Source organism: Bos javanicus, chromosome 5 (genome assembly GCF_032452875.1).
Source record: "Bos javanicus breed banteng chromosome 5, ARS-OSU_banteng_1.0, whole genome shotgun sequence".
NCBI classification, from domain to species: Eukaryota; Metazoa; Chordata; class Mammalia; order Artiodactyla; family Bovidae; genus Bos; species Bos javanicus.
Window position 1 is genome coordinate 120,541,201 of NC_083872.1, and position 12,903 is coordinate 120,554,103.

Consider the following 12,903-nt stretch of genomic DNA (forward strand, 5'->3'; position numbering starts at 1 on the left):
CCTTGTGTCACCGTGGAGGGAGGGCTGCTCGTCTTCACGGGGCTCCTGTCATGCGGGTTTCTCTCCATCCTCTGTCATCTTGGGCTCCCCAAAATGTCACCACGGGGGCTCCTCTCCTCACGGGGGTGTTTCTGTGTCGTTCTGGGGGCTGGTGGTGGTGGGGTTCTCATGTTCGTAGGACCCTATCCGGTTACAGAGCTTCCTTGAATTATGGGGTTCCTGTGTCACTTCTGGGACTTTCTTCATTGGAAACGCTTGTGATACGTGGAATTCTCTGCCAGTTCTGTGGGTGTCTGTAATGAGGGGATCCTGTGCCATGACAAGCTCCTCCCATTATGGGGTCTCTGTTGTCACTGGGGTCCGCCCCTCATGAGTGCCCTCTGTCCAGGGAGCCTGAGGAAGAAGCGGTTGTGTTGGTCAGCTCCCCATGGTCCATCATGGGGCCCAGTCTCCTGGCCACAGCACAGTGACCCTCAGCTCTTGGCAGTGACCCCTGGGATGGGAGAGTTGGTTCAAGAGCAGGGAGGAGAGCGGGCAGGAGCAGGACTGTGGCCCCTGCCTCTGCCGCCTGTCCCCCCTCGAGTGTGTCCATCTGTGCATCTCTTTGTCCCCCACATGCCCATCCTGTGCTGTGCCCATCTGTTCTTTTCTCTCTTCCGTGTGGATCCCAAAATTTTCCCAGGGAAAAAGCCAGGAGGATGAAGGGAGGGAAGAGAAGAGAAGGAGAGAGACGGGAAGGTTGGGTGGTGATGGTGGAGATGGTGGTCGGGGGCGGGGGGCGGAGTGCGGCCAGGTGGGCTCCGGCTGCGCCCCTCTGCCCTGACAGCCTGTCTGGCTTCTGTCCCCCCAGTGCTCAGCATTGGGGAGGGCGGTTTTTGGGAGGGGACCGTGAAAGGCCGCACGGGCTGGTTCCCGGCTGACTGCGTGGAGGAGGTGCAGATGAGACAGTATGACGCCCGCCACGGTGAGTGACCCCCGCTTCCCTGGGCAGCTCCTGAGGGCACCTCCTCTTCCAGCTTCCCCTTGCTCTTGCTTGGAGGCAAATCCAGATTATATTCACAGAGAAAAGACTAGAACAAATTCAAACACACAGAAGTAGATGCAAACTCATGTACATGACAGACACGCCACATGCCCCACACTTACCAGCACACATGTGTACATCTGGACCCTGGACAGCTGTGGAGACACTTGTGACATGCCCACAGGATGGACTCGTGTGAGTGTGCACCAGTCTGGGATCCCCCATGTGGCTCTCGTGACCACAGTCCTTCCCAGACAAGGTTCTCCCATCAATGCTGGGTACTTGGAGTGTGTGACTGCTGTGTGGCTGGCAAGCAAGTAAAGAGGTCAGTGTGAGGAAAGAGGCGTCATTCCAAAGTGGACAGATTGTCCAAGTGGGCAGCGCAGGGAGGCCTGGGCCAGCCAAGAGGAAACGAGGCCAGCTGGGCCCAGAGGGGCTGTCATGGGTACCCCAGGGCCAGGATGGTCTAAAGGCAGCAGGTGGGGGACGACTGCATCCTTAGCTGGCAGGGAGGAAGTGGGGGCAAAGGCCGTGGCTCCTGGGGCTGGTCAGCAGCCTCCGTGTCACCCTGGGGCTGGTCACCTGCACCTCCAGGAAGGAGCCCTCTGGGTGCTGGGATCTGAGGCGGTCCTGCCAGTAGAAAGGAGAGACTGGTCCTTTCAAACCCCAGCCAGAGCTGACTGCAAGCCCTGGAGGCCTCTCGACCCACAGTGGGACAGGGGAGCCCCCTCCTGAGTGGTGGCTCGTGGTGGTCACTAATGGTGTGTCTGGACCCGGGGTGCACACATCTGTCTTTCTGCACATGAGGGGCTCAGACCCAGTGTTGCCGTGCTTCCTTATCCTGGGTTGAGAATTTCCCCAGGGCAGCCCACCCCATGTGGCCTGGGCCCCTGCCCTGGGTAGAACGTGGCCGCTGATCCCTTCCTGGGCAGGATTCTTTACTCTTATCCTGGCTGTTCACCACCTTGCTCTGATGGCTCTCCTTGTGGCTAGGAGCCTGGAAGGGACATGACCCCCTCTGGTCTGCCCAGGGTGGGCAGGTGGGGTGGTATGTTGAGGTGGAAAATGATTTCAGCTGTTTGGGCGCTGGTGCCAACTGTGGATAGGAGAGGCGGGAGGAAGCCTCCAGACCTGCCTAGGGTGGAGCCGTCTGCTGCCCCGTAGTGTGGGGAATAAAGGTTGTGGTTTGAGAGCTGTGTGGGTCCAGGGGCAGCTGGAGCTGAGTCTGAAGCTGGGGAGGAAGGGAGAGAGGTCTGGACTGGACTCAGAATTTGAGAACAGCTAATGTTTCTTGGGTGGTTGGCATGTGCTGGATGCTGTGCTGGGAGCTGGGATCACAGGGGCTGGCTCTGTGCCGAACGAGGAGCAGGTGTGCGCCGTGCTCCAGCAGGCACGTTGTGGTGTGACTGTGATGGCGTGAGCCCAGGGAGGCTCCCTGAGTTGGTTGAAGGAGTCAGAGAGAGCTTTTAAGCAGAGGGGTTGTTTGAACTGAGCCTTGAAGGGTGGCTGGGGCCCGCCAGGGGGTCAGCTGACGGGGTGAGGCAGAGCCTGTTGGCCAGAGTGTGGCATGGCCTGCTGCATCTGCACGTGCTGGCACCCAGCGTGCTCCGAGCAGTGTCGGGATGCCTGGCTTGGTTTTTCCCTCTTTCACATCTAAGAATTCATTGGTTCATCCCAGCAGGCCTGGGAGGTGGGGACAGTTGTTGTTAGTCCATCTCTAGGAGGATGGGTTCCACAGTCCAAGGAGCAGAGTCCTTGTTGCAGTGTAGGCGGTGGGCTGCAGGGTCTGTGCTGTCACCGCCACACTTCACGGGCTCTGGTGTGAGTGAACCTGAATGGGGCAGGGGCTGGGCTGGAGGCAGGGGTCCTGGGACGAGGGGCGTTAGTTCATGGCGGTATCATAGGAGGCGGAGTCTGGGGGAGGGGGTTGCTGTCCTGATTGTGCTGTTCATTTAGGATTAGGGTGACGGTCCAGGCAGGACAAAGTGAGGAGATGGAGCAGGGGTGGGGGGCAGGGCTGGGCCAGGGTCGTGGAGTGGGAGAGGACACAGAATACCCTGCTGAGGGGGCTGTAGGCTTCTGGGCAATGGTGGGGCCCTGGACGAGGGCTGGGGCTTTGGTCTGTGCAATCAGAAGGTGTCAGAAGGTACTGGGTAGGTGGGAGCGTTTCATAGGTTGGCAGGGAGACAGGCCTGCCAGGCTGCCTGCTGGTGGGTGGGAATCACCTCTGTCCTCACCTGCAGGCCTGGCCCAGCTGCTCTGGACAGAGCCTCTGGTCTGGGACTCAAGGGCTGAGTTCTGCCAGAGGTGAGAGGGCGGCCCAGGAACACAAACCTGCTTCCAACAGGCCCAGATCCAAAGAAGGATCTGTTTCTGAGACTGGAGCAGGGACTTCGAGGCCAAGGAGGGGACATTGCCAACATGTGTGGGCCAGGCGACACCCGTGGTCTGCAGAGCGCGGCTCCCATGGTGCCCGTCTGGGTGCAGGGAGCAGGTGCAGCAGGGAGGGTGAGCCGGTGGGGGCGGGGCGGGCGGCCTGGGAGTTCTGGCGGCAGGTGTGGGGCCCCGGGCCGTGGCTCTGCCGCTCCTCCCTCCCCCTTCTCCTTCCAGTACTCTGGCGACCATGTGTGTGTTTGCATTTTAGCTGGCTTTTACGTGTCTGATTAATAAAACTGGAAAATGAATTTGCGTTATGTAATAAATACACTGTGTTTGGTCGATAAATATAAAAACAGGAGGCCAGTGATCTGCAGAAGCTCTTTTTTTTGGGGGTGGGGGCGGTCCTTCTGCAGGCAGGCACTGTGAACATTTCCAGAGTTGGGTCCGTGTGGAGAACGGTGCAGTGGAGGGGAGAGCGGTCTGGGCCCCGCCCCCAGGGCTGGGCGAGGCTTGGCTTTGGGGACTGCAGGGTGGTGGGAGCAGGTGTGCTGCAGAGGGGAGAGAGACTCTAGTACTTGGGAGGGAGCCAGTGAGGTAAAACTACAGGCTGTCAGAACCTAGGGGGCCTCCAAGGTGAACTGTCCTGCTCTGTAAGGAGAGGGCCAAGAGAGACTGTCGACGTGCAGAGAATCACACAAGTTAGTGGTAGGGTGCTGAAATCCAGACCAGTGCTTTTCCCGACATCTGTGCGTTCTGAAATCCAGACCAGTGCTTTTCCCGACATCTGTGCGTTCTGAAATCCAGACCAGTGCTTTTCCCGATATCTGTCTTCTGACGATAACACGAGCGCTTCTTCCTGTCTTGCCGCTGCTCCTTCTGTCCTTTGACTCACCACCCATCCTGCCCTCCGCCTGCTCTCCAGCAACCCCCCAGCAAGCCCCCACCCACGCTCTCCCTCCATCCACTTATGTATGTGTTTACCGTTTGACTTGGCCTGTCTGTCCCTTGTGCCATCCAGCCATCCACCAGCCAGCCAGTCAGCTGTCTACCGCTTTGCCCTCCCAGTTAGCACTCGGAACGCCTGGTATGGATCACAGAAATAAACACGGCACAGCTCCTGCCTGCAGGGAGCTCACCGTCAGTGGAGGAGACCAGCCGTCAGAACCGTGGTTCCCTCTTGGCTCTCCTTCCCCGCTGCTGTCTCTTACTCCTCTGCCCCAGCTGCCTAGGCTGCTCACTGTTCCTTGAAAACCCCGAGCTGGCACCTGGCATGTGACTCTGCCCTGAACACCCCCACCCCCGGAAGGCCCTTTACCCACATAAAGAGATGCTCCCTTATGCCCTCTTTCCTTTGTTCAACTCTCCCTTCACGGTGAGGCCTTCATGTGACCACCTAGAGCTGCCGTGTCCCCATCTGCTTACTTTTTCTTACTGCTTGCCAGCATTCGACGTGTTCTGTGTATGCCTGGTTCTTGACTCCTCTGTCTCTTCAGCTGTACGGTTTAGACTGTACACTGCGCAGCGTAGAGGCTTCTTTCTGTTCTCTGCTGTATTCGCAGAGCCTGGTGCATAGTAGGAGCTCAGTACATACTTCTTTAACGAATAAGTTAATCTTGCGAAATGTTAAGCTGGTAGAGAAGGAGGGAGGAGCTGAGGGATGAAATCTGAGGTGGTGGTGGAGCTGCGGAGCTGGAACAGAGGTCCTGGGAAGCCGGAGGCAGGAGTGGGTGCAAGGGTACTGGAGAGCCCAGCGCACAGGCCGCAGGAGAAGTCCGTCTGGAGCAGGGCGGTTATGGCTAGAGGTGTGGCCTGGGACCTGCTGGCTTGCAGGACGTCAGCAAGGCCGAGCTGGGGTAGCAGGCAGCTGGCCAGCTCTGCAGGGAGAGCACGATGGGTAACGCTCTGTGGGAGGCAGTGAGAGCAGGCAGGGGGACCCGCCCCCCAAACCTGAACCCCTCCCTGCCCGCTCAGAGAAACGATCTGGAGCAAAAGCCCGTGAGGGCGAGCATCCCTGTGGTGAGGGACACGCTGGCCACACAAGGCTGCCTCCATGCCAGAGCTTGAGAGTATGTAGCGTGACGCCTGCACTTGCACACACAGACACGCACACGTACAGCCACGTGTGTGAGCACAACAGCTGCACGTGATTGCAGGTCACACAGACACATGCCTGTTTGAACACAGCGCTTGCACACGGCTCCAGGCCACACACATGTGTGTGCTCACCTTCTCTGCCCTGAGTTTCGGGGCTCGTTGGCTCTCCCTGTGGTTGCCCTGGCCTTGTTTGGTCTGCTCTGTGCAGCTGCTCAGGAGCAGGGTGAGCCACAGCCCCTGCCCATTCTGGACCCTGGACCCTTTCCTGCATGGTCCCCTCAGCCTTCTCACCTTAGGACTGCTGGGCCCAGTACCCCAGGCTTTGGACCCCTATTTCCATGTGGGCACAGCCAGGCCAGGGGCATGTGTGTGGGCAGAGGCTGGCGGCCCACACAGGTGAGGGGGGTTCAGGCCAGTTGGAGGGTGAGACCCTCCGTCAGCTCCTCAACCTCCCTTCAGAAACCCGTGAGGACCGGACAAAGCGACTTTTCCGCCACTACACGGTGGGCTCCTACGACAGCCTCTCTGCACACAGGTACAGAAGGGGCAGGTGGGCCGGTGGGCAAGGGGGTCAGATGGGGGAGGCCCGGGGGGAAGCAGTCAGCGGGGCGGGTGGTGCCCAACCCGCACGTCTGCTGCCTCCCCGGCCAGTCCAGGGACGACTCCTAGGGCGGGCGCTGCCCATGGACCCTGTCTGGGGCATGTGGGGGGTCAGCCTGATCCGGGTGCTTCAGCAGGGTTCTTCTCACCTCTCCATTTTCCTTCATCAGTGACTATGTCATTGACGACAAGGTGGCTGTCCTGCAGAAACGGGACCATGAAGGCTTTGGTTTTGTGCTCCGGGGGGCCAAAGGTAATGACCAGGGGGGTGTCCCACTGGCGATGCTCGCCTCCTGCCTGGCCTCTGCCCCCTTTCTCCCCCACTGCCCGCTCCCTTCCTGTCTCCCCGCCGTGACTGTCTATTCTGGGTTTGGGATGTTGGTAGGAGGCGGCAGTTGTGTTCCCTCCCTGATTGTCGGGGCCTCTGCTGAGGGTGTCTAATGGAGTAGGGGCCTTTCTGGTGGGATGTGGGGTGGGCCTCTCAGAGGCGTGCGTCCCGGATTGCTGGGCCGGCTCTTCTTGCCCTGGGCAGCCCTGTGTGCGGCCTTCCGGCCCAGGCCGGGCACGGGAGGACCGCCCTGGCGGCGCCCCAGTTGATCGCCCCCACCCCGCCCCACAGCAGAGACTCCCATCGAGGAGTTCACGCCCACGCCGGCCTTCCCTGCGCTCCAATACCTCGAGTCGGTGGATGTGGAGGGCGTGGCCTGGAGGGCAGGGCTGCGCACGGGAGACTTCCTCATCGAGGTGAGGCTGGGCCTTCCGCGCGCGCCCGTGGGTACTGGCCTCCACGCCCGGGAGGCCTCACTGGACCCCACCCCGGCCCTGGCCGTCGCAGGTGAACGGCGTGAACGTGGTGAAAGTCGGACACAAGCAGGTCGTGGCTCTGATCCGCCAGGGCGGGAACCGCCTCGTCATGAAGGTGGTGTCAGTGACCAGGAAGCCCGAAGAGGATGGGGCTCGACGCAGAGGTGAGTGTTGGGTTCCCCTTCTGTCCCCTGACCTTAGACCTTTGACCCCGGGCCCACGCTCCTCTCCTCGCTGCAGCCTAGACTGCTGACCTCAGGGGCCTGAACCTAGGCGAACACCCACGTGCGTGGCCTGGGCACCCATCCCTGACGTCAGTCAGCCAGCCCTTCCCCAGCTTCTGACCCCTGACTCCAGGTTACCCTCCTAAGATTCCTGCCCCGTCCTTCCCGGTGCCCCCCAGCCCCTGGCATGGAAGAGCCCTCCTTCCCAACGCTGCCAGCAGCTGCCTGGAGGCCGGGGTTGCCATGGCAACTGTGAGGTTGACGCTGCCGCCGCCGCCGCCGCCGCTTATTGTCGGAGGGAAGGGGGAGGCGGCACCTGCGGGAACAGGAAAAGCGTCTTCTCCCCGCGCCGGCGCCGCCCGGGCTGTGTCGCTCGCCGCCCCTGCCCAGGCCCCGGCCTGGCTGCCCACACCCCGGCCCCCAGCGGGGCAGTGGCCTCCGGGGCCTGGGGGAGCCCTGGAGCGGCAGGAGCCCGGCTCGCGGGAGACCCCTCCCAGCCCCCACCCCATGGCTCTGGGGTCCCCTGCTCAGCCCTGGAAACTGCAGCCTGGGTCCCGGGCCGGGGCCCGCCGGCCTGTGAGCTCCCTGGGGCCCTGACCGCCTCCTGAGGCCCCAGTGGCCCTGGCCCAGCCTGACCTTCAGCCCCGCCGAGCTCCCAGCACCATGAAGAAGTTTGCATCCAGCCGCAGCCTCAACAAGATCCTGGCTCAGTGTGACTCGTCCTCCCGGGAGTACGAGGAGGTCCAGGCGGTGGGGCACAGGTGGCACCTGCGCCTGGCCACGCCACGCTGCCTGCTGCTGGGCAGGAGGTCCAAGGCCCCCCTCTTCTTTGCAGCCCCGCCACCCCCTAAGAGAGCCCCCAGCACGACGCTGACCCTGCGCTCCAAGTCCATGACAGCAGAGCTTGAGGAGCTTGGTGAGCAGCGGGGCAGGTGGGGGCAGACAGCCCGGGTGGGGGGCCGGGTGGGGGAGCCGGCCAAACTCAGGCAGAGACAGAAGGGAGGACGAATGGACAGACGGATGTATGGATAGGTCAGAGGTAGATGCGTGGGTGCTGGAGCGGTCGGGGAATTGGGCTGAAGAGGGAGGAGGTATGGGGCGGGGGGCAGGGCTGGGGACGGACAGTGGGGTGCCCGGGTCTGGGGGACAGGAGCAGGGCCTGGCCGCCAGGGTGCTGGCCTGCATGTGCACGTGCTGCCCCGGTGCCCCCGCCTCCAGTGTGCCTTTGCTCCTTCATTTCATGCAAGTGAGAAGAGGGGCCCTGAGCTTTGCTCCAGGCACTACCTGTGCGGTCTGTGCCTCCCTAACCCTCTTAGCACCTACGTACGCATCCGCTAAGCAGGGTAATTACAGTGACCTGCTGACCTCAGGGCTGCGTGAGCATTGCTGGTACAGTGATGGAACAGGCCCTCAGGAGTGGCCGGAGGCAAAGAAGAGTGTGCTGGGGCTTGGATGGACATGTAGGGGCCACAGTCCCAGGATGGCCACCAGTAGCCTCATCACTGGCGTGTTCAGATATACTTGACCGTGTCCTGACATATGGACAGTTAGTAGTGGTCATGCCCCAACTTATATGACCATGAATATCTTCATCATGGCATGTTCCAATATACATGACTGCTAACATGCTCTATCCTTCTATAATCTGGACTCAATCCTAGTCCGGTTCCAGCCATAGAAGGACCCTGACTCTGGTCCTAAGATGAGCTGTGACCCAGTGCTGGGCACAGGAAGGGCCTTGATCATGGTTCTAGACTGAGCCCCAACCCTGGTTTCAGGCTTGGTTCTGCCCCAGCCATAGAAAGAGCCCTTACCTGTTCCCTAAAATTACTTCTGATTTTCCTCATGGACTGACCCCTGACCCAGTCCTTTGCTGAGCCACTCCCTTCCAAGCAGGTGTTGTTGACTGCAGTTTGGTTCAGTGGGGAGGACAGCCACCAAGACAGATTGAGCTGACGTGGCCAGGACTGTCTTCCCATAAATATTCTGAATAAAGCAAAACTTTAAAAAAATATACAGCCAATTCAAAATGAAGGGAGAGGAATTTCTCAGTTCTCAAAAATGAAGAGAGAAATCAGAGCCAAGAGTGTGCGAGGAAGCTAATGCTTCCATAATCCATGAGGTCTTGGGACAGATACAGATCCTGAGGGCAAGGGATCAGGGCTCTGATGCCCCTACAAAACCCAAGAGATGTGGAGAAGCTAAAACCAAGCCCCAAACTGGAATTAGCATCAGAAGAGCTAGGAATCCTAGAATAACGTGAAAGAGACAAGTCAAGGTGTGTAAACACCAAGTTTAACAGAACTCATAAGGCAAGGACAGGACAGGGAGAAAAGTAAGCAGATTTTAAGAGGATTCCTAAAGAACTGTTACTGAAACAAAGTTTAGCCACTGAGATTTTAAAAATCTATGCCTGGGGAACAGTATACTGACCTAAATGATAAATCTGAGATTACCCAAAATTCAGCACAGAAAGATAAGGAGATGGAAATTATCAAAGAGCAGAAAAGAGATATGGAGGGCAAACCAGACAGCCTAAATAAAGCCCCAGAAGGAAAGGGTAAAAGAATTGAGGAAGAGGCAGTATTTGAAGAGTAAATGACAGACTTTTCTAAAATTGAACAAGGACGTGAGGATCCAGGATGCAGGAGTCTAAGTCTGAAGCAGTGAAGTGGAAACAAAGCTACCTCTGGTAGTAAGAGTTCACAGCACCACAGGTGAAAGGGAGACTCTTAACTGCCAGAGAACGATGACTTAGAAAGAACAGGGGTCAGACCGACAGCAGAGTCATCGTCAGCAGCAGCAGATTCTGGAAGACAACGGGACAGTAACTTCAAAGTCTTGAGTCAGAATGCTTTTCCACCCGGAATTCTGTGTCCAGTAAACTCCTCAGTCAAGAGTACGGGAGAGAAGTGGGCGGACTCTGGGCCCCAGGGTCACAGGGGTCTGAGACTAGTCAGGGGGAGCTGATCCATCACGCTGATTGAGGCTCCAAACCGATCGATAGACAGATGCCAGTCAGCAGTGGATGTGGCTAGGCCCCACACTAGGCTCTGGTGGGTGGTTCCCAGAAGTCTCCTGCCAGAGGCCCTGTTCAGCTGCACGTTCAGAAGGGATCCTCCCCGCTTTGCACAAAGAGGTGCTTGGACAGCCTGTCATCCAGGGACTCAGGGACTCTGCCCTGCAGAAACAGAACTGCCTTTTGCTTTCTGGGCTGCTTCTGTCTGCAGAGACCAGTGCGTGGAAGAAGAGGCTTCTTCCTCTCAGGTCTGGGTGTTTCCTCTGCTGCCTTCTGACAGGGTTGCTCCGCTGGCCCGTCTTCCAGAGGGAAGGGGCTCACTCTTGCGGCCTGAGGTCAGATCCTTCCACCAGCTTTTCCTGAACAGAGTCTGGGGAAGGGGAAGGGACAGCTTCGCACAGAGCCTCTGTGCACACTGCTGAGTGAGGGGTCGCAGTTTTAACTGAACTGGACCCAAGCCCTTCCTGTGGCTCTGTTGTGAGAAGGGCCTCGGTGGCCAGGAGCACAGGAAGACCACTCCTGCCCCCGAAGACAGTTGTTCTGGGGAGCCAGCCCACTTGCTGACCTTCTCCTGACATATGGTTTGAGAAAGCCAGGCTGGCATCAGGGTCTTCTCAGGTGCCTAAGCAATCATTCCATGATTCACTGTGCTTTTAAAAGGTGGAAATAAGACCCATGGGTTCCTTGCCAGCATAAACACATTACTTTTATGTCACAACATCAAGGGCAGATAGGGCCCTCAGGTGTCCTGCAATCTATTGAGATGAGGACCTGAACATGTGGAAAAAAAAAAGAAAATATGAGGCCACAGAAGAAGCAGGTGGCAAGGATGGGGCTCAGGCCAGATGGTGCCTTGCTGTTCAGAGGGTCCTCAGGAGGAAGGGGAAGGGAGGTGTGTCCGGGGGGTGGTGTCCCAGCAGAGGGGGCCGAGCAGGCTGGCGGAAGTTGGGTTAGAGGAAGGGGTTGGGTAGGGACTCTCCCTGTGAGAAGAATCGAGGAGGGGGAGGAGGGGGGCGGGCAGGACGTCTCAGTCACCAAGTGCTCAGCCCATAGCTTGGCCCGGGCATCCTGGGGCAGTAGAAGCCAGCGGGGGCCAAGGCCGAGGGGCCCTGAGGGGCCGGAGCACCTCCGGCTCGTCCTGTTTCTCATAAGAACCCTGGGACTGCTGGGCTCCTTTCACTTAGGGGTGAGAACGTCAGGGCAGTGGCCGTGCTGGGAGTGCTCCCTGACTGGCCATGGTCTGGCAGACACACTGACCTGCCTGTTTTGGAAGCATACTTCCGGAACGCTCATGGGCGACCATCGCACCATTGATGGTCTCTGAAGTGGGTTTTTATGAGGTTTGGCCTTTTTTCTGAACAAACATTTGATTCAACCAAGTATGATTTAGCCTTGCATTCACGTGTGCATGTCTGCATGTGTGTGTGAGCGTGTGTGTGTGTGCATGCACACAGCATTGTCCCTGCTTGGGTTCCCACCTTGAATTTCCTGTACCAACTTGGCATTCGGGTAGATGTGCCACTTACAACCTGCCGGGGTACAGGCTGGGAGGGAGGGGGTTGGGGAGGGGGGTGGGAGCGGGGGTGGAGCCCAGGTGCCGAGGGACAAAGTCTGCCTCTCACCCCATTTACTCTTTCTTGATTCCAAGCCTCCATTCGGAGAAGGAAAGGGGGTGAGTCATCTGCTGTGCCCCAGGCCCAGCTTTGCCTGACCCCTGGCGAGGGAAGGTGTGTCAAGTCAGGGGGTCTGGAGGCCTGCGCTGTACCCTCCTGTTTAGGGGCACAGTAGAAAGACCTGGGAAGGGTCAGACGGGCTGGGCTGGGCTGGTGAGTGTAGCCACAGGCCTTGGGGGCTCGGGCGGGCTGGGCGGTGGTGTGAGGGCGTGGGAGTCTGAGATAGAGCTAGAAGAGCCCCCCAGGGGAAGCCACGGCCTGTGCCAGGCCTGGAGCGGAGGAGGGCTTCCAGGGGGCCCAGCCGAGGAGCTCCCTGGGGCGACAGAGTGGCTGGGCCGGTGGGGGCGGGGGCCCGGGTGCTCAGCCCGAGCTTGGATTGTTTTCTGGGACTCCTGTGCCTGGTGTGTGGGTTCTGTTTCTGCCCTGGTCTGTTGTGGGGTTCAGGCGAGTGCTGACATCCTTTCAGGGCAGGGATCAGGGCCCCGCAGCTGGGTGGCCTTCAGCACCCCGTTCCTCCCATCAGGCTGCCCCCTCCATCCTTCGAGCCTCCTTCCTGCACATCCATGTGTCTGGCCTGGCTGCACCGGGCGCAGCATCCATGGGAGGAGAGAGGCTGGGCCTGGGTGCTGAGTTCCCGCGTCTGCAGGCTCCACCTGTCCGGTGGCCGTGAGCCTCTGTCTGCCATGCGGCCGTCCATGCCAGAGGGGAGCCTGCGAGGGCTCGGTTGTGTGTCCCGACCTCTTTGTGCCTGGTGCCTCCCCAGTCCTGGTCTGCTGGGCGTTCCCTGTGCGTGGGGCACACTCACCTGTCTCAGCCCGGGTTCCCCATGTGACCAGCGATCTTGCCTCTGAGTTTTCCCAGTCCTTGCCCCAGTCCCAGGTGAAAGGCTTTCCCCAGGGTCTTTTCAGGTAGAAAACAGATGACTGGGTCTCCTCTGGGGACACTTTTCTTCGCACCTTTGAGGCAGACAAAGACGCTATCTTAGGAATGTTTTGGTTCTGCCCTCAGCTCATTAGCGGGGCTTCCAGGGTGCTCTGCTGTGGCCTGTGTGCTGCTTCCAGTTGTAGGGGACGTGGTGGCGATTCG

General features: G+C 59.3%; 1 protein-coding gene across 4 annotated transcripts in view; it reads left to right on the plus strand.

Annotated features, from left to right (window-relative positions):
• Window positions 1-12,903, plus strand: part of SHANK3 (SH3 and multiple ankyrin repeat domains 3) — a 49,409-nt gene that overhangs the window by 14,722 nt on the left and 21,784 nt on the right. For 3 of the 4 annotated variants that reach the window (XM_061418992.1, XM_061418994.1, XM_061418995.1), the window contains exons 12-18: window positions 851-964; window positions 5,957-6,032; window positions 6,268-6,350; window positions 6,717-6,841; window positions 6,933-7,065; window positions 7,961-8,041; window positions 11,793-11,816. In XM_061418992.1, coding sequence (XP_061274976.1) covers window positions 851-964; window positions 5,957-6,032; window positions 6,268-6,350; window positions 6,717-6,841; window positions 6,933-7,065; window positions 7,961-8,041; window positions 11,793-11,816 — 636 coding nt within the window. The remainder of the gene's footprint in view (window positions 1-850; window positions 965-5,956; window positions 6,033-6,267; window positions 6,351-6,716; window positions 6,842-6,932; window positions 7,066-7,960; window positions 8,042-11,792; window positions 11,817-12,903) is intronic. The other variant, XM_061418993.1, reaches the window with a different exon arrangement.